The sequence below is a fragment of the Chionomys nivalis genome, chromosome 10 (genome assembly GCF_950005125.1).
Source record: "Chionomys nivalis chromosome 10, mChiNiv1.1, whole genome shotgun sequence".
NCBI classification, from domain to species: domain Eukaryota; kingdom Metazoa; phylum Chordata; class Mammalia; order Rodentia; family Cricetidae; genus Chionomys; species Chionomys nivalis.
Genome location: NC_080095.1, coordinates 41277524 through 41299239, shown reverse-complemented (window position 1 = coordinate 41299239; position 21716 = coordinate 41277524). Strand labels below are relative to the sequence as shown.

The window sequence follows — 21716 nt, the reverse complement described above, 5'->3', positions numbered from 1 at the left end:
TGTCCTGGAACTCACCCTTTTCGACCAGGCTGTCTTCGAACTCACAGAGATCCACCTGCCTTTGCCTCTGAAGTATGGGATTAGAGGTGTGCACCGCCACCGCCCAGCTCATTTATTTGATTTCTTTTTTAAATCTTTTTTTTTTTTTTTGGTTTTTCGAGACAGGGTTTCTCTGTGGTTTTGGAGCCTATCCTGGAAATCTTTTTTTTAATAAGTAATTCAGTAGCTATTTCCATTTTGTTGGTTGTGTGGTCCTTGGCATCAAATGACAAAACAGAATCCACAAAATCCAGCTTTGTTAAATTTTAATGTTTTATGATTCATACTCTTTTTTTCATTAAAAGAAAATATTAAAATTGGAAACTATTGGGTGCAGTGGTGGCACATGCTATTAATCCCAACACTTGGTAAACAGAGGCAGGCAGATTTCTGTGAGTTTGAGGCCATCTTTGTCTACAAAGCGAGTTTAGGTCAGCCAGGGCTACGCAGAGAAAGCCTGTGTCGAAAAATAGGGACAAAAACCAAACTCCAACCTTTCTTTTTTCTCCTTAGAGACGAGTCACAATTTATTTTTTCTTTTTGAGATGTAGTTTTTATAGCACCGACTGTCTTAGACTTTGGTGTGCATGCCAGTCTGGTCTCAATCACAGAGATTAGCCTGCCTCTGGCTCTGTAGTGCAGGAATTAAAGATTTGTGCCACCCCATCCTATAAGTCACAGTTCTGTTTTTGGTTCTGGGGGGCACTCAGGATAGGATATAAGATTTCTTTTTCTTGGAACCTGGAGAGATGGCTCAGAGGTTAAGAGCATTGACTGTTCTTCCAAAGGTCCTGAGTTCAATTCCCAGCAACCACATGGTGGCTCACAACCATCTGTAGAGGGGTCTGGTGCCCTCTTCTGGCCTGCAGGCATACACACAGACAGAATATTGTATACATAATAAATAAATAAATATTTAAAAAAAATTATTTTTCTTTCTTTTTTTTTTTTAAGATTTATTTACTTATTGTATATTCACACACCAGAAGAGGAGACCAGATCTCATTACAGATGGTTGTGAACCACCATGTGGGTGCTGGGAATTGAACTCAGGTTCCCTGAAAGAGCAACGAGTGCTCTTAACTTCTGAGCCATCTCTACAGTCCCTGGATATAAGATTTCTTACTGAAGACTTGGGGGCAGAGTTTCAATACAGGAAAAGCAATCAATGCATTGTTCAAGAGGACTGTGATCAGCCATATACAGTCTTGCAGCACATAAAATAAGCCATAGAATAAATGATAATACCACCCACCTGTTACTTTCTACTAGCGGTTAATAAGTCTCCTGTTTCTTTTTTTTTGTTTTTTTCCCTCCCCTTAAAGCTTGTCTGTTTTCTGTTTTGGTTTTTTTTTTTTTTTTGGTTTTTTGAGACAGGGTTTCTCTGTAGCTTTGGAGCCTGTCCTGGAACTAGCTCTGTAGACCAGGCTGGTCTCGAACTCACAGAGATCCGCCTGCCTCTGCCTCCCAAGTGCTGGGTCTGTTTTGGTTTTTTGAGACATGCCTTCTCTCTGTAGTCTTGGCTGTCCTGGAACTCATTCTGAGGACCAGACTGTCCTCAAACTTAGAGCTTTATTTCTTTTTTTTTTTTTAAATATATTTTTTGGTTTATTTAACTTCTTTTTTATGTGCATTCGTGTGAAGGTGTCAGATCCCCTGCAACTGGATCTTTAGACAGTTGTGAGCTGCCATGTGGGTGCTGGAAATTGAACCCGGATCCTCTGGACGAACAGTCAGTGCTCTTAACCACTGAGCCATCTCTCCAGCCCTGGAGAGATGGAGCTTTCTTTTGTCTCATCTCTTGAGTACTAGAATTACAATGTGACACCACTGCCTGACTAAAGCTTTATGTTTTTGTTTAAGCAATTTGTTACATGTCTCATGTTTTTGAGAGACTTAGTATCTTTTTTAACAAGATTAGTTGCTGGCATGATCTTTCTTTTTTTAAAGATTTATTTATTATATATACAGTGTTCTGTCTGCATGTATGGCTGCATGCCAGAAGACACCAGATCTCATTACAGATGGTTGCTGGAAATGACCTCAAAGACCTTTGGAAGAGCAGCCTTTACTCTTAACCGCAGAGTCATCTCTCCAGCCCATTGGCATAATCTTACTTGTTTTCTGTTTTGCCCCCCTCTATTGATGGTGACATTATTTTGAAACTGGGTCTCAAATGGGGACCCAGGCTGCCCTCTAACTTTTTCTTTTTTTTTTTTTTTTTTTTGGTTTTTCGAGACAGGGTTTCTCTGTGGTTTTGGAGCCTGTCCTGGAACTAGCTCTCGTAGACCAGGCTGGTCTCGAACTCACAGAGATCCGCCTGCGTCTGCCTCCCAAGTGCTGGGATTAAAGGCGTGCGCCACCAACGCCCGGCCCTCTAACTTTTTCTACCTGAGCCTCTTGGATTACAGGTGTGAGCTATCATACTCTGTAACCTTTGTGATCTTGCTTGTTTTGAAGCTGTTTCATTTTGTTAAGTGGTAAATTCTTAAATTTCTTTTTAAGAAATGTGGTTTGGTGCTAAGCTGGAAGCGAGTACAAGGTGCTTCAGGAAAACTTCAAGGTAATACATATTTTCCTTACTTGTTGCCTTTATTGTAACCTGTTTGCATAAATCACTTGCATGCTTTAATTTTCTATTAGCATGTATTAAAAGACAATTGAGCTGGATGATGGTAGTGTACACCTTTAATCCCAGCATGCAGGAGGCAGAGGCAGGCAGATTCTGTGAGTTCAATGCCAACCTAGTGTATAAGAGCTAGTTCTAGAATAGGCACCAAAGCTAAACAGGGAAACCCTGTCTTGAGAAACAACAAAAAGGCAATTGAGAAGGTTTTTGGCTGAGATTTGGGATTAGAAGATTCAAAAGTTGGGCTGGAGAGATGGCTCAGCAGTTAAGAGCACTGCCTGCTCTTCCTAAGGACCTGAGTTTGATTCCCAGCCATCATATGGTGGCTCACAGCCATCTGTAATGAGATCTGGTGACCTCTTCTGGCCTGCAGGCATACATGCAGACAGAATACTGAGAATACTGTACACATAATAAATAAATCTTTAAAGAAAAAAAAGAAGATCCAAAATTTGAAATAGAATGGAGGTAGAAGAGGAAAAAGTTAAAATTACTAAATGGTTTTCTCTTTCTTCCCCCTTTTTAATATACTAAATCTAGTGGTTCTCTTTTTAAAAAGATTTTATTAATTGCCTGTAAGTTATGTGTGGGTTTTTGCATGTGAGTTCAGTGCCCATCAAAGCTGGAAGAGAGTATTGTATCCCTTAAGAGCTGGAGTTACAGTTGGTTTCCAGCTTCCTAACAGGGGTTCTGGGAATCTGTCTTCTGTAGTATGTGTTCTTAACTGCTGTGCTATCTCTTCATCTCTACCACTAGTTTCTTACGTGTTTAAGGTTATTTTGTCTGAAAGAAAGGCTGTCTCGTCCGGGTTGAGCAATTAGAGCTCAGGAAAAGAGGAAAGATAATCACATGGCTTATTTATTTTTGGTTTTTTGACACAGGGTTTCCCTTTGTAGCTTTGGAGCCTGTGCTGAAACTCACTGTGTAGACCAGGCTGGCCGCAAACTCGTAGGGATACACCTATTTCTTCCTCCTGGGTACTGGGATTAAAGGCGTGTACCACCGCTGCCTGGCTCTTGTTTACATTTCACTAATGTCAAATTTTAAATATTTATGCTATTCAGGATATATGTGTGCTTTCTAAGTTGAAAGTCATTGGGAACTTGTTCTAAGTTTTCTGATAGTTACAGCTATTCCAGTCCTCCTTTGCTTCTGCCTATGCCTTGTCATACCTTGCAAAAGTCTGGATGCTTAAAACTATATCTTTAGTCTTTTGACTGTTGTTTTTTTCTTTAATTTCTTACATTTCATTATTTTTGTCTTTTCACTGTTTTTTTTTTTTTTGGTTTTTCGAGACAGGATTTCCCTGTGGCTTTGGAGCCTGTCCTGGAACTAGCTCTTGATTTTTGAGTATGTTTTAGAATTGAAGAATGTAAGAAAGTAAGAGGGTCTCTCTACCATTGATGCTTGTAAGACTGTATATAGAACTAGGAACGGTCGACGGCTTAATGGGGAATCGTCCCACCACAAACGTAATTTTGTGAAAAGTTTAGTTTTTTTTTTTTTAAAGGGTATTCCAAAAACCTTGAGAGGTCTCAAGGCATTCGGTTGTCCAGTTCTTGAGATTCAAGCATACAGTGTGTTCTCATTAAACTTTTTTTTTTGTTTGTTTGTTTTTTTTGCGAGACAGGGTTTTTCTGTGGTTTTGGAGCTTGTTCTGGAACTAGCTATTGTAGACCAGGCTGGTCTCGAATTCACAGAGATCTGCCTGCCTCTGCCTCCCGAGTGCTGGGATTAAAGGCGTGCGCCACCATCGCCCGGCTTCTACTGATCTTTTATATTCTCTTTCTTTATATTCTCCCCCCCCCTCTCTCCCTCCCTCCCTCCCTCCCTCCCTCCCTCTCTCTCTCTCATACACACACACACCTACACACATGATCTCTCTCACACACAAACACAGACTTCATTGGTTTGCACATGCTAAAAGTGAAATGGTTATTAGAGAGTCAAAGAGCAGGATTGGAGTGATGACTTCAGTACCCTCAAGTAATGTCTTTAATCATTTTACTTTGCAATTTTTTTTCTTTTTATAACTTAAAATTCACAATTTTTTATTTCTAGCTTTTGGATTTTGTGAGTATAAAGAGCCCGAATCTACCCTCCGTGCTCTCAGATTATTGCATGATCTTCAGATTGGAGAGAAGAAGCTACTTGTTAAAGTTGATGCAAAAACAAAGGCACAGTTGGATGAATGGAAAGCAAAGAAGAAAGCTAATGGGGTATGCAATATCTTTTCTAATCTGGGTGCACTAGTTCAGTGTGAATCCTTCATATTGTCATAAATCTAAAATGGGGACTCAAAAATAATTATTGTAATATGTGCTTATGACTTGTGCAGGAGTGTATTTTCATAGTTTGTAGTTGTGTTTTATCTACCCACAGTGGGTGGATGACTGTTGGTTTGCTTGTTCCAGGTTGGGATGAAGGTAGTAAGGGAGGCTGGACAAGGTTAACTTGCCAGAGAAAACACTTGTACAGACTATTCCAATCAGAGCTAATTCATTAAGGCAGCTTTGTAAGTAAGTATAAAATATTTCAACCTACACAATGTTTATTAGTACCCTCTCTTTTAGATGCACACAGATTGGATTCTAAAATAACTGAAAATTAGTTGTATTACTTAATGTATTGGGGTGACTTAGGACATTTTCTTATTTTTCATTTTAGTTTTGTTATTTTAAATGAGGACAAAAAGTTTTTTATGTCTTGTGTGGTAATGTATCTATTGTCTCCTTCACAAAACAAATCTTAAACCTGATTATATATTGCGTCCATTTTTTTCTTGTCTTTTTTTCCACTTCCATCAAGAAAGCAAAATAACCTTTCTTCTCATCAAACTTTCATATAGCTTCCTTTAAAGATTATTTTTTAACTCAAATTTAAGCAAAATATAAAAGGAAATCAAGTTTTACCATACCCAAGTACTTTACTGTAGACATTTTGGTCTCATGTTCTTGAAGACATTTTCTTCTGTGTGACTGAATTTAGTTTTCTGTTGTCTTTGTTTTTTCTTTCAGTGCTGAGGGTAGAGCCCAGAGCTACTGTTTTACAGGCAAGCACTCTGCCACTGATCCATATCCCCACCCCATGAGTATAGTGTTAATTAGAATAGTTTCATAAAAGCAGGATTAAAGCCAGCTGTGATGGTACAATCCCAGCCCTTGGGAGGTAACTGCAGTTGGGTTAGGAGTTCAAGCTCACCAGTTATACAAGGAATTTGAGTCAACATGAGATTATCAAATCAAAAAGGATTATTTTATGAACATCTTTCCCCCCTGCTTAATTCTGGTTTTCTTGGACTTCTAGTACTTAAGTAATTTCACCGACACATTCTGCAAATCTTTATATAGTAAAATTATTGTTGCTTATTTGTCAGACCCAATCTTGGTTTGGATTTCTTTACAGGTTTGGATTAATATGCTATTAATTGGCTCTTTACAGAGTGAAGTTTATGTTTTGCGTAGTGTTTGGGTTTTATTGTATTGTGTATCTCTTGTTTTTTGTTTTTAAAAATTTTTATGTTTGTTGAGTGAGCACGTATGTTTATGTGCATCATTTTCTTGTATTTCCCATTGAAACCAGAAAGGGTTATTAGTCTCCTAGAACTAGTGTTACAAGTAGTTGCCAGCCACTGTGTGATGTTGGGAATGGAATTGATGTCTTCAAGAGCAGCAAGTGCTTTTAACTGCTGAGTTTTTTTCCAGCTGCTCTTTTGGCTTTTCTTTTTTCTTTTTTTTAAAGATAGGATTTTCTATAGTGCAGAGTGGCTTCTTTCTTTTTTTCCTATGTAGTATGACCTTAAGCTCTATTTCCTTAATGTGCTGAGATTATAATCAGATATGCTATTAATTGGGTCTTTGAAAACACTTATATTACAGTTATTTGTGTGTATAGATATGTGTGTAGGTACGAATGAGTGGAATGTGTGGAAGTCAGAGGATAATTCACAAAAGTTCTCTTCTATCATGTAGGTCCCAGGGATCAAATTCAGGCCCCTTGACATGTTGAGCCATCTGCTGGCATCAGCCCACAGACTTCTTAATATTATTATTAATTACTTGAATGTTTTTGGTACTTATTGCCCATCCAAGCTCCTCCATTAATATTTTGTCCATCCAGTTATAATTAACATGTCCTTTGATTCATATAGCTATGAATGTGTTAAAACTTTTCCTGGAGAAAGACAACACACAGGTCTACTCACTCCATTATAGGAAGCCGGTGACAGACCAAAATATGGTAAATACCACCAAAGTTCAACTTGGTGAAACAATGATCATTCTGGTTTTTTTTTTTTTTTTTTTTTTTACTTATTTGTTTATTTTTAGTCATTCTGGTTTTTCAAGATGGGGTTTCTCTGTAGTTTTGGAACCTGTCCTGGAACTCAGTCTCGTAAACCAACCAGGCTGGCCTCAACTCACAGAGATCCACCTCTTGCATGCTGAGATTAAAGGCATACACCAACACCACCACCTGGCTGAACCAGTGAATCTTACTGGGGTTACTTCCGAAATATGGGTGAGGGGTTACAGGAGCAGGAATGACTCAAAGATTGCCACCTCACCAAGGTCCACTCCAACATGAGTGACAGCTCATAGATATTGGGAAACCTGAAGCAGACTTGACAGCCTGCAGGCAGCTCAGCAGGTTAGAGCGTGTCCTTTCAGAGTCACTCTGACAACTATACTGCTTTCTGCTTCATTCAGGCAGCCTGTCTGGTGGCTTTTTTAATTTCTAATTTTTATTGTTTATTTATTTATTTTGGGCAGCTTTCTTACAGCTCAGTTCAGATTTGTTCTATCTGAGAGGGACTCTCAGCTTTTATTTATTTATTATGTATACAATATTCTGTCCCTGTGTATGTCTGCAGGCCAGAAGAGGGCACCAGACCTCATTACAGATGGTTGTGAGCCACCATGTGGTTGCTGGGAATTGAACTCAGGACCTTTGGAAGAGCAGTCAGTGCTCTTAACTGCTGAGCTATCTCTCCAGCCCAACTCTCACCTTTTATTGTTTATTTTTCTGTCAGGGAAAACTGATGAGTTTCAGGGACTTCCTGAACCTATCTTCAGTTGTTAACCTTCCTGCTCAAGGTCTTCTCTGCAGGATGGAATATTTCAATTTGGAAATAACTTTTACACAATGACTGGTATCATTTCTTTATTGTCTTAAAATCCTGTTGTTCCACATCCCTCTTCCACACACATGGCCTCTGTTTACTGTCTCATTTCTCACAGCCTATCATACCCTGTCTGACTGTCACATTCTGTACCCTTTCCAGATTCCTGGTTTTCAGTAAAAGTGAAAATAATTTCACTAACTTCTCTTTTGTACCCACCCTATCACTTAGCAAAATGTCTTCTAAATTAATAACGTAATAAGCATTTATTGACTGTCAGTAATAACTTTGTGATCAACTCTTGGTTTCCTCTGACTTGAGGTAAAAGGAAGATCAAAAAAATAGCTTTAATGAGTCAGAGAAAAATATAAAATTTTATAAAAGAAGTTGAAATAATTTTCCTGATTTTGAATTTTAAGAAAAGTTTCCTTGTTAGCTAACTTGATTAAAAATAGTTAAGTATATAGATTAGTATTTTTTTTTCATTTTTAAAAAAGTGGTGTTTAGGGGCTGGAGAGATGGCTCAGAGGTTAAGAGCATTGCCTGCTCTTCCAAAGGTCCTGAGTTCAATTCCCGGCAACCACATGGTGGCTCACAGCCATCTGTATTGAGGTCTGGTGCCCTCTTCTGGCCTGCAGACATACACACAGACAGAATATTGTACACATAATAAAAAAAAAAAGTGGTGTTTAGTACAATTATATTTCATTACAGCTAACCAGTCTAACCTGTCTAGTCTTGTCCCTACTTGTTGCTTTCTATTTGCTCAGCAATAAGTCTGTACATATAGATTAACCTCCATGATTGTTTCAAGCTGTGTTTTGTTAACCATGCATTCAGGAATAAACTGGTGGGCTGTAGAGATGGCTCAAGGGTTACTAACTAACGTTGGCAACTTTTGCAGAGGACCCAGGTTTGATTCCCAGCACACACATGGCAGCTTACAAACTGCCTGTAACTCTAGTTCCCGGGGATCTGACACCAGCTTCTGGCATCCCCTCTACAGCATCAGGCATACAAGGGGTACACATATATGCAGGAAAAACACCCATACACATAAAGGAATGAATTAGTACGTGAGGTGAATTCCTCTAATGTTAATATTTCGTAGGGAGAGGCTGGTCGATGAGGTTAGCCTGGTCTACCTATTAAGTCAGGCCAGCCAGTGCTTGTACATATCTTAGAAAGCAAAACAAACTGGTGAGTGTTGGAGTACAGGTAATCTCTGGATAGCCATGAGTATTAAATTCTGGTAGATGGAGCCGGGCGGTGGTGGCGCACGCCTTTAATCCCAGCACTTGGGAGGCAGAGGCAGGCGGATCTCTGTGAGTTCGAGACCAGCCTGGTCTACAAGAGCTAGTTCCAGGACAGGCTCCAAAACCACAGAGAAACCCTGTCTCGAAAAAACCAAAATAAATTGTTGAAATAAGAGCAGCAGGGCTGCGTCCCCGGCACCCAGCCGCCCGCATGGCTAGCTTATGCCCCGAAATAATTACAGGGAAACTGTATTCTTTTAATCACTGCCTGGCCCGTTAGCTCCAGCCTCTTATTGACTAGCTCTTACATATTGATCTAACCCATTTCTAATATTCTGTGTAGCACCATGATCTGGTGGCTTACCAGGGAGATCTTTTTTTTTTTTTTTTGGTTTTTCGAGACAGGGTTTCTCTGTGGCTTTGGAGCCTGTCCTGGAACTAGCCCTTGTAGACCAGGCTGGTCTCGAACTCACAGAGATCCGCCTACCTCTGCCTCCCAAGTGCTGGGATTAAAGGCGTGTGCCACCACCGCCCGGCTTACCAGGGAGATCTTAACCTGCGTCTGTGTCTGGTGGGCGAATCATGGCTACTCTCTGACTCAGCTTCTTTCTCCCAGCATTCCGTTCCGTTTACTCCACCCACCTAAAGGCTGGCCAATCAAATGGGCCAAGGCAGTTTCTTTATTAGCCAATGACCTTCCTCCATCAATAAATAAATAAATAAATAAATGAATGATTGAATAAATAAATAAATAAATTCTGGTAGATGAAGGTGCTCCAAGTGAACGTCTTCACATAGTCCCTTCCAAATTCATGTTTACTGAGGGAACTGTGTGTTTGTTTAGGTTCCCCCAGAATGGCTTCTTTCATTTTGTAGAAGTTAGTCTTGATAAAGTTTCTTAGATTTGTTACTTTGTTAGTATTACTTAGTATACATTTTGGATTTGGAGGTAGAAGTTAAATTTGGGAAATGGAAAGTTGTTGGCGAAGTCAGCGAGCTTTAGATCAGAATTGGCAACCTGTCTAATGATCTTTCTATCCCAAATTAACTTCTCTCCTTACACGTTATTTCAACACATTTTTGTTTTAATGATACTTAGCTGTGAGCTAAGAGACAGCCTATCATAGCTTTTCTTTCTAAAGATGTAGATTATAAGGAAATCAGCCATTTGAAAGGTTTATTATAAATCCTATATGGTCATAATTCTGGCAAATAGCTATGTTGATCCTTAATTTTTCAGTTTTTTTGAATGGTAATTTAGAGTCTGAGTTTCTTTTACATTAGCAGGCCTTTGAATTTACAACTCCATTCCTATTCCTGTGGTCAGAAACCCATGGAGCGTCTTTTGAGGGAAATGTCACACAGATTATGTTTTTTCATCTGGTTTCTTTCTCTTTTTTTTGGATTTTCGGGACAGGGTTTCTCCGTAGCTTTTGGTTCCTGTCCTGGAACTAGCTCTTGTAGACCAGGCTGGCCTCGATCTCACAGAGATCCGCCTGCCTCTGCCTCCCGAGTGCTGGGATTAAAGGCGTGCGCCACCACCGCCCGGTTTCTTTTTTAGAGTGTTTCGCTGTGTAGCGCTGTTTGGTCTGAAACTCATAGAAATCCCACCTGCCTCTGTCTCCCAAGTGCTAGAATTAAAGGCCGTCAATCCCACACATGGCCCAATAGTATGCTCTTTAAAGAATGTTTTGATAGTGTAGAGTTAGTTTTCAATGGCCAAGTTTCAGGGAGCTGGTTATGGTGGCACATAGTTGTAATCTCAGCACTTAGGAGTCTGAGAAAGTATAGCAAATTCCAGGCCCGTTGGGGTTATATGTTAGCTTTGAGCAAAAACAAAATTTACAAAATACTCCAAACCTGGAATTTAAATGTAAATGTTACTCTGGAGCATTCTCTTTTAGAAAGGCATAGTGTATCATTAAGGATTTTAGTGACAGGTGTATAAATTTGAAGACCTTATTGTCCTTATTTCACCAATTTAAAATAAATAGTCTCCATAATTACAGTTTACTACATATTGTTGATAAATAATTTTAGTAGTTTAATTACAGTCTTGTGTAAAGCATCTTGTCTTTATCTAAGATGCCAAGTAGAAAATTTGGCTACAAGAAGATTGGATGAAGAGGCAGGTTTGAGAAAGTAAGAAACTTAATAAAGTGGGTTGTTTTATCCTTGACACAATGTCTTATATTATGTATCATACCTTTCTATTTCTTAGTGTATGTTCATAATGTTTGTGGGCAAAATTCTTCTTTAAACAATTGTGATTTTTACTTTCTAACGATGTAAAACAATGTGTTCAGAATAAGGATTTGTTAAAATTAAATGTTGATTAATATTAGGCTAATTAACTGCATATAAATATGTCTAATGGTAGAAACATCTTAATGGTTGTTATGAAATAACTGGTAAGTTATAATTACTTAAGTAACCACAGAGCATGAAGTTCAGCTTCAGTAGAGTTGAATGTATTGTTACCAAGATCCTGGCATTTATGTGAAAGATTGTAGTCCTTTTTCTCTTGATGTTTTGACAGTTGAAACCAGGATGACATATGTTAGACAAGTCCTGGACGACTGATCTGTGTTTCTGGCTCTACAAGCATGGTTTTAAATTAACTTTATATCTGGTTGCTTTAAGGCATGATCAGAAGCAACAATGACATTTTTTTTTTCATGCTAGACTGATTTTCTTTTTGAGATAAGGTCCTGTTGTGTAAGGGAAGCTTTCCCTGGTAGTTACCGTCTTGTCTTCCCTTAGGACTGTTTTTATTTACCTTCCCAGCTTTGAGTGAAGGTTCAATTCTTCACTTTTCACTTGTGGACTTTGCAGATTCCCTTTTACTATTTGAGACTTTTGTGTCCAGTTGGAAGGGAAGATAAGGTTTTGTGTAATCCCAACTAACCACAAATTCGACATCCTATGTCTGTCTCCCCATTGTTGTGAATACAGGCATCAGCCATCATTGGCCAATCAGATATTCAATCTTAAATGATCGTTATTAGAGTCTAACTAATATTTTTTTTTTTATAGAAACATTGAACAAGTCGTTTGTGTATGGTTTGATTGATTCTTTTCGTTTATATTTTTTTGAGACTTTTTTTTTTTTTTTTTTTTTTTTTGTATAGCCCTAGCTGTTCTGGAACTTGATTCTTGAAGTTGGATATGCACCTGCCTCTGCCTCCTGGGTGCTGAGATTAAAGACATACTTCACCATTCCTGGCTAGATTTTGATTCATTATTAATGATATTGCATGTGTGACTTAGGAGAAAGAAGTGTATATGGTGTATAGAACATGTGGAGACATGGTTTCACTCTGTAGCTTTGGTTGTTCTGGACCTGTATACAGATAAGTCTGACTTTGAACTCACAGAGATCACTGGCCTCTTCATTCTGGGTACTGGGAATAAAGGGGTGAACCTTCATTCCTAGCTAGGTATATGTTTTTACTGCACCATTTAAACTGTAGAAACCAGGCTGCTGAGGTAGCTGATTAGGTAGAGGAACCTTACTGCTAGACTTGACCATCCAAATTTGATTTCTGAGATCTTGAACCAACATTCAAGTTATCCTCTTGACTTCCACATGTATGCCATAGGGCACACACATATACACACATAGAATTTTTTAAAAAGATTTAATAATATATAAAACCATATGTGGGGAAAGAAGCCATCATTTTTAGCATATAACCTTTTTAATGTTTATATTTTGTAGATATAGCTATATAATATTTTTCTTTGTTTAGCCTATTCATATTCTTTGAAATGATTTTTTTCCATTTTCCCCAAATTTGTCTTGGTTTTTTAAGAATGCAAGACCAGAAACTGTTACTAATGATGATGAAGAAGCCTTAGATGAAGAAACAAAGAGAAGAGACCAGATGATTAAAGGGGCAATTGAAGTTTTAATACGTGAATACTCCAGTGAGCTAAATGCACCCTCACAGGAGTCTGACTCTCACCCCAGGAAGAAGAAGAAGGAAAAGAAGGAGGACGTATGTGTTCTGACAACACAGTCATTTCTAATATTTATTTTTCTGAAAAATTACGGTGTTTCTTTAGAAACTCTGGGGTTGTTTGTATCATGAAAAATGCTATAACTGTATATATTGATTATTTAAGGATAGGGAAAGGTTCATTTTGGGTTTCAGTAGTTTTTTGGGGGGACTTTTAAGTTTTATTTTTGGCTAGATACACTTGTATTTAATATTTCATTTGATCATAAATGTGGGTCTACTTAGTATGTCTATTGGGAAAGATAGTTTGTAGAGTTTGTTAGGTATTAGGTAAAATAGAACTTCCTCTATTGATGTGGAAGGAGAAAAACAATTGATAAGGGAGAATAAGTTATAGAAATACTGTTCTTTGGTAAGAATTATAGGCAGATCTTTTTATGTGGTAGACAAATTTTCTTTTGTGCATTTAAATACATATCAAGTGGCAAATATTATTAATATCAAGTATGGTTGTTTTCTACAGCTTAGAGATATGGAAACAGTCTTGCTACCCCCCTTTTTTTCTTTCCTAGTATTGTGAGATAAGGTTTCTCTGTGTTAGATCTCTGGCTGTCTTGGAACTCATTTTTGTAAATTATTATTTCTTAAAATTTATTTATTAATATGTGCAATCTTCTTCCTACTATGTGCCTGCATGCCAGGAAAGGGCACCAGATCTCATTTCAGATGCTTGTGAGCCTCCATGTGGTTGCTGGGAATTGAACTCAGGACCTCCGGAAGAGCAGACAATGCTCTTAACCTCTTGAGTCCTCTCTCCATGCTGGCTTTCGAACTCACAAAGATCAGCCAGCCTGCTTCTGCCTTCTGAGCTATGGGATTACAGGCGTATACTACCACCATTTGGCCAGTCCTTCTCTTCTTAAGACACTTTTCTCCCTGTCCTTGTCAGAGGAGATTTTAAAGATAAGGAAATAATTTTTACTATAATTTGAAATCAAAATATCACAAGTAATGGTTCCAGTGTAAATATGTACTATGTTGAATTACAGCATGATGTTTTTAATAAATAAAATTATAAACATAAATAAAAATGTTTTAATAATAAAAACAACATAATGTTTTTAAAAAAATCTTTGTGGGTTTCTCTGCAGATTTTCCGTAGATTTCCAGTGGCCCCATTGATCCCTTACCCACTCATCACCAAGGTTCGTTTAAAACGTACATTTTGATTTTATGTGTGTATTACTAATTGCCAGATTTGTAATTTTTACTATTTTTTATCATATTACATTAAATTTTACTGCCAAGTTGGTGTTTTTTTCTTAGTCGATTTTGTAATACTTGTACAAAATACTGAATCATTTTATATTAATGTATATAAATATAAATATTCATTCCTTTCTGTTTCCTCATTTTTAGGAGGATATAAATGCTATAGAAATGGAAGAAGACAAAAGAGACTTGATATCCCGAGAGATCAGCAAATTCAGAGACACACATAAGGTAGTATTCTTATATTTTCACTTGATACCAATCTAGACTTTTTACAGAATCCAAAGCAAACAGACAAGAAAATCAACTTTACATTATTAGAGTATAATTTATTGCCTTGTAAGGCTTAGTTATTACTGAGGTAGAAACAAAAGAAGACAAGCACCACATTTAAAAGTGGTCATTACTTAATTTTTTCCAGTCACTGACTACTCAACAGTCATCTCACTTTAAAAGAACAAGTTAATTCATAGATTTCAACATAGACGTCAAGGTCAGATTTGACTATATTTAGGGGGCAGCAGGGTACCATACATACAATTTAGTTTACTTTTGTGGGCAGTTCTTTAATCTTAGGAAAACTTCTTTTTAAAGAGCTGAGATTAAAATTTAAGGTTTATATTTGTGTAGATTTAAGTTTGAGTGGGGGAGATTTTAAAAAGTAGGTCAGTGATTACCAGACTTACCAAATTATAGATGCATGGAAGAACTGTAAATTCCCATAAAGCTAATCTATTCATTGACCCCCCACCATTATGATAGAGATCATATGGTGACTAATGCAAGATGAAACTCTCAGCTTGGAAAGTAACAAGGAATAGGATGTAAGTATGAGCTTCTGTTTTTATTATATTTATGGATGCCCCCTCAGAAAAATATGCAAAGGGGTAACTGGCTTGGAAATTGGTATTTGTGTACAGTAAATCCCACTCACGAGTTTTGCCTATTTAAAGCTTCTCTCAATGACAGTACCTCTGTGAATGTTGGCTGGTATTGAAGGTGGTGCTTTTGGATGGTGAAATGCAAAATGCATGAGATGTATCTTGATGTTTGAAGTAATGAGATCTTACTGGTTCTGACTAGATTGACAGATACATAACATAACTCAGTGGTGTTAAGTGTTCATTTTCTCTATATTGAGTCTTACTGGTTTCAAAATCCCAAGTTGATAATTAATGCTAATGATTAAATGCTGCTGAACACTTAATGTCCAGTTGCCCAACCATAGCTCACAACGGTGCTTTTTCTGGAAGTAAATGTGTCTAAATGCACAACTGTAACTCCCACAACTTGAGAGTTACAATGGTGGTTTGTGCATTGTCATTGTAGAATACTTCTATATATGTTCAGTATTCCAATTCAAGGCCGAGTAAGCTTAAAAATGGTATACAGTTGTGTGTGTGGTTTACCCCTTCTATTTTTATTTATTTATTTTAAACCTTCTCATGTTATTGGTAAATTATGAGGAAATCAACTTTGTAAAAATTTTTAATTGAGAAGATATTACTTCAGCATTTTAAGGGTCTGTCAGGCATTTCACTGCCTTAATACTGTTTTACTGAGGGGAATGTTCCTAAAGATCAAAAGAGAAAAAATCAAACTGCTTCTCTTTGGGTGGTGTCGTTAAGGGGATATTTAAATTCTTAGTAAAAAATGAGCTCAGTGAACCTTTGCATGTTTTGGTATGAGTTTATTAAATAACCACAGACTGTCAGGGTATCAGCGTGGCAGGGGGCGTCCATTTACAGCACGGATGAGTCTGAAGAGAGAATAAGGTAAGATTTTTGATTTTTTTTTTTTCTTTTTCTTTTTTAACCTCTTTCCTTTTCTCTTCATTACTTAATTTTTACGGAATCATTTCATTTCTTTCTTGAATATTTCTTAACATACATGCATATATGCTATAAATCTGCTTGTGTGCATACACATATTGAATATATAAATAACTTCAGAATGCATTTGTTATGGACTTGATTTTCTCACTTTTGCTTACATAGAGCAATTAGGACTTTAAAATGGGTTGTGAAAGATTTTTTTTACATCAGAGATAAGGTAGCCTAGTAGTAAAAATCAGGAGTGAAAAAATTGAGGACTTTTACAAAAGAAATTAAAAATCTGTAAGTATATATTATCTCCGAAATAAGTTTCTTAAATGTATGATACTGAGGTAAGTTTTATGTAGTCTAGATTCATTTTAAAATAGAAAATTTGAATTCCATTAGCAATGTTCAGAAATTAGAAATTACCCCTGTAGTACTTTTCAGTTTCTGACCTCTCTCTCTCCATGTCTCCTATCTTCCCTTTCTAATTTCAATGTATTCAGTATTGGCTCTGCCTGTACGCTAACTTAGTTCAGCAGCTGAATATATTGATGCCTCATACACTAGCTTTTCTCTCATAATCCTCTATCAGTTCTTTTGTCCGTGAGCAAGACAAAAAGTACCTGACAGGTAAGACTGCTTTTTAAAGTTTTAAATGCTTTACATGACTGAGAAAAAGAAAAATGCAGATTTTATTGTTGCAGTTTAAATTTCATTTCTGTGAAATTAAACGTAGAATTCAGGAATAACTGTGTATGGTTTTCATTTTGTTTTACTTGATTGGGGTTTTTGTTGTGTTTTCTTTTTTTCCCCTTAGTTTGTATAGAAATCTTGTGGTACACTGGTAATCTTTCAGGGATACACACTTGGTCTGACTGTTATTTGGTTTATTTGTGAACCATGTACTTGCTCTTCCTCCCAGAAACATAGCTTGTAGGCAAGGTTAATCCAGTGTTGGCGGTCCATGTCCTAGCACAACATCTGTAAGTTAACGTAAGATCCTTGCAAGGGTGGATTTATCATTGTAAATATATTTTTTATTGTCTTATAGGCATAATGGTGGGCATAACTGTACTGCTTTTAACTTTTAAATTAAAATGTTGCAATTATGTACACATTGCTTGAAGTGAGTGATTTTCAAAGTTTCTGTATTTGGTGGACCATCCTTTTTGAATTGGTGGGAATACATATTTCCATGGTAACGAAAAAATTTCTGACTGAATTCAACTTCTGCTTCTTGTGGAGGGTGGGAAGCCTAGAGTGCAGAAGATTGCTGTATAGTGAGTTGAATGTTTTCCACCTCTACTTAAAATCTTCATCGAGTAATCTTCAAGTAGTGAGCCATCTAGGGTTCTAAATACTATCACTGTTCCACTGACTTAGAGATATTCATAATGAGCAGAATTAAGCTTTAGCCAGTTGTCTTTTAGGAATTACTAGAAATCACATTCTTCATGGTTATTTTAGAAATTGTGTAGTTAGTGGTCAGCCACTCAAGTTTCCCCAACCCAAGATTGGAGATTTTTGGTTTGTGTAGAGTATATGATTTTGCACAAAATCTGGCATTCTTATTGTTTTAATTTGTCAAATAAAGCCACAAGTATTTAAAGCCTTGGTGGTTTGATGCTTTTCTTACCAGTATTGGGCATTGCGCCGGGGAAATTATAAATACTGTAGCCACAAAACTAACTCTAAAAGTACTTTTATTGGTTTCTAGAAACTGGAAGAAGAGAAAGGCAAAAAAGAAAAAGAAAGACAGGAAATTGAGAAAGAACGGAGAGAAAGAGAGAGGGAACGTGAAAGGGAACGAGAAAGGCGAGAACGGGAACGAGAAAGGGAAAGAGAACGTGAACGAGAAAAGGAAAAAGAACGGGAGCGGGAACGAGAACGGGATAGGGACCGTGACCGCACAAAAGAGAGAGACCGAGATCGAGAGAGAGATCGGGACCGTGATCGAGAAAGGAGCTCAGATCGAAATAAGGATCGGAGTCGATCAAGGTAGGAAGACTGTATATATAATTGTTTTTATATAATTGATTGCTTTTGATAATGTAAATGAATTACAAGATTGCCATTGATACCATTTTCATTTAATTTTTTCATAGCCTGCCTATTTGTATACACAATAATATTGACGGGTGAAAGTAACAGTATTTTTTTCTGTTTTTTGGAGGGGTGGGAGAAAGTTTTCTCAGTGTAGCCCCGGTTGTTGTGGAAGTTAACGTGGAACACAAAAGAGCTTCTCCTCTTTCAGCCTCCTGAGTGCAGAGATTAATGGTGTGCACCATCATAGAGTCGTACATTATTTTTGTGTTTTGTCTGCATGTATATACATATATCATGTATGTGCACGAAGAGGTTGTTAGATCACCTGGAACTATAGTTGTGAGCCACCATATTGGTCCTGGCTCTTAGCTGTTAAGATACCTCGGCAGTCCTGTATTTTGTTTTTTGAGGTGAGCTCTTTGTGCATCAGGTAGCCTGGAATTTCCTATGTAACCCAGGGTGATTGTGAATTCATCCTTTTGCTAAGCTTTGTGTGTGCTGGAGGCCTTATGGGCTTGTCCCATCATGCTAGATAGGATGTTTGGGCACAGGGCAAGAACTCTACTGCTGGGCTACATTCCCAGCAACAGTAACAGTTTTCTTCTCTGTAGATACTCTTTCTCTCTGGCCAGTTTTTAAAAACCTGTTACTGATTGTTACCTCAGTATTAAGAAAGACATAGTTCCATTATATCTTTGAGTTGGTAGACGGTTTTTCTATTAACATTCAGAAGTCAATTCTACCAGTATTGTTTTTAGAAGCAGGTGTGTGTTTCTTTGTCCCTATGTCCATTTATCCATCTGATTTAGTAATTTCACCCTTGAAGGTGGTCTTTTAAAACTTTTGGTAATTTATAATTTTTAGAGCAAGATAAAAAAAGAACAGTGATTGAGAAGATAGGAAAACTCAGTTTTTTCAATCATTTTCCAAATACATGTTACTTGTGGTAATGTAGCTTAAAGCCTACTTAGATACCATGACCAAAAGTAAGTTTTCAAAGAGTTTATTTAGGATTTCTATTGCTGTGAAGAGACACCACGACCACAGCATTTCTTATAAAGCGGAACATTTCATTGGGGCTGGCTTACTGTTTTAGATATTTAGTCCATTATCGTTATGGTGGGATATAGTGGTGTGCAGGCAGACGAAGGGCTGGAGCAGGAGCTGAGATTTCTATCTCTGGTCCCCAGGCAACAGGAAGTGAATTGTAGGTGGTTGGGGGTTGTAGTTTGAACATAGAAAAGCCCACCCCTACAGTGACACGTCCTAATAATGCCACTATCTAGATGCGTAGTATATTTTATATTTTCTCTTTCTTCCTTGTCGTTATAGCCCTCCCTTAATGAGAATTTGGCATTCTCTGAAATTACACAATTTCTTTTTAAAAATTATTTTTCAAAACCATACCTGGTGGTGCACATCTTTCATTCCAGCACTTTTGGAGGCCAGCCTGGTAGCAAGTTCTAGACAATTAAGACTATACTCAAAAATATATATATATATGGGCTGCTGCGATGGCTCAGGGGTTAACAGCACTATCTTGTCATCCCGCAATCCTGAAATCTAGTGCCGGCTTCTGGCCTGCAGGCATACATGCAGGCAGAACACTATACATAATAAATACATCTTTAAAAAGACACGCACAAATAAAAATGTCCGTTAGTAACATAATTGTCTCAAATACACACATGTGTATTTATTTATCTCTGGGTACTGTGATGTATTTTGCAGTATAGCTTTTTTCAGGTTTAGTTGTAATTGTGTATGTGTATTTATCAGTGTGCATGCAAATGTGGCATACTACAACTAGAGAGGTGAATCCCTGGAGCTGAAATTATAGGCACTTGATACATACAGCATGCCAAATTTCTCTTTCTATGTGTTTGCCAGCATCATATTCCTTGATTGCTAGTGATGTAGTATTAACAACAACAAAAATTTCTGACAGTCTCACATTTCTCAGGGTGGTCTCTTTCTTTCTTTTTTTTTTTTTTTGGTTTTTCGAGACAGGGTTTCTCTGTAGCTTTGGAGCCTGTCCTGGAACTCCCTTTGTAGACCAGGCTGGTCTCGAACTCACAGAGATCCGCCTGCCTCTGCCTCCCAAGTGCTGGGATTAAAGGCGTGCGCCACCACCGCCCGGCTAGGGTGGTCTCTTTCTATGTAGGTAAAGATAGCCTTAAACTTTTTCCATATTCCCTCCCAAATACTATAATTACAGCCATACTTTGCCTGACTCTAGATTGGGTTTTTAATATGTTTTCTAGTTTTTCATAGTTCGTTTTTTTCTTCTTCATGTTTTCATTCCCTTATTGGGGCGGGGGGGGGGTGACGACAACATTTCTCTGTGCTCTGGCTGTCCTGGAACTCACTTTCTAGACCTACCTGGCCTCTAACTCACAGAGATCTCCTCATCTCCCACCCAGCCTCTGTCTCCCAAATGATGGCATTAAAAGTGTACGCCACCAATTGGACATCCCCCCCCTTTTTTTTTTTAATTTTTAAAGGCTGATACCTACTATGTAGCTCTGCCTGTCCTGTAACTCAATGTAGACAACTGAGATGTCTTTAAGCTAAAAGAGGTCAGCTGGCCTCTTCCTCCCAGACATTAGGTTTAATAGTGTTTACCACCATGCGTGACAGTGCTCTATTTTTTTTGTTCCTAATTATGTATCCCAGCATATAATTAGCCAGAATTAATACCTTTTCAATTTTTTATGTAATCTTATGTTTATTTTATGTAACCTTAGGTTTAGTTTCTGACATGTGAGTAAATTACTAGGACTGACTTGAATGCAATTTAGAATTAGTAGTTAGAATCTGTTTTTGTTTAATTCCAACATTAGGATTAAAATGCTGGACCTTGTTCATTTTAGACAGTTACTTTACCTGAATTTGTACCTTTCAGTATAGAGACATTTACAGTTCTCTAAAAATTAATTTTAAAGTCTGACTTGATTATATATTGATTTGTAATGTATATTACAGCTTCCCTTGGTTCCTAAAGAAAAAGAATAGAGCGATAAAAAAATATTTAATGTTTTATTTCCAAAGAGAAAAAAGCAGAGATCGTGAAAGGGAACGGGAGAGGGAACGAGAGAGAGAGCGAGAACGGGAACGAGAAAGAGAACGAGAGCGAGAGCGAGAGAGAGAAAGAGAACGGGAACGTGAAAGAGAGAAAGACAAGAAGAGAGATAGGGAAGAGGATGAAGAAGACGCATATGAACGAAGAAAACTTGAACGCAAATTGCGAGAGAAAGAGGCTGCTTATCAAGAGGTAACCTGAGGAAATGCCTTTCCTTGTGAAGTGTGTTACACTCACATAGGCTGGTGACCATGTTTTATAGAGTCCTGTGTGAAATTTTAAAGTTTTGAAACTTTTTTTTCTATTAGCGCCTTAAGAATTGGGAAATCAGAGAACGAAAGAAAACCAGGGAATATGAAAAAGAGGCAGAAAGAGAAGAAGAAAGAAGAAGAGAAATGGTGAGGTTTTTAGGTGTAAAAAGGTGTTTTGTCAAGTTAAAAGTAATCGAATTTAACACAGAAAATGTTATATATATGACAGCTTCTCAGTTA

At 37.5% G+C, this 21716-nt stretch overlaps 1 protein-coding gene across 3 annotated transcripts in view; it reads left to right on the top strand.

The window, feature by feature from the left end:
* Positions 1-21716, top strand: part of Rbm25 (RNA binding motif protein 25) — a 57100-nt gene that overhangs the window by 20047 nt on the left and 15337 nt on the right. For all 3 annotated transcript variants that reach the window (XM_057782323.1, XM_057782324.1, XM_057782321.1), the window contains 8 exons: positions 2545-2602; positions 4730-4887; positions 12859-13044; positions 14157-14210; positions 14425-14508; positions 17815-18095; positions 21195-21417; positions 21534-21623. In XM_057782323.1, the coding sequence (XP_057638306.1) occupies positions 2545-2602; positions 4730-4887; positions 12859-13044; positions 14157-14210; positions 14425-14508; positions 17815-18095; positions 21195-21417; positions 21534-21623 (1134 nt within the window). The remainder of the gene's footprint in view (positions 1-2544; positions 2603-4729; positions 4888-12858; positions 13045-14156; positions 14211-14424; positions 14509-17814; positions 18096-21194; positions 21418-21533; positions 21624-21716) is intronic.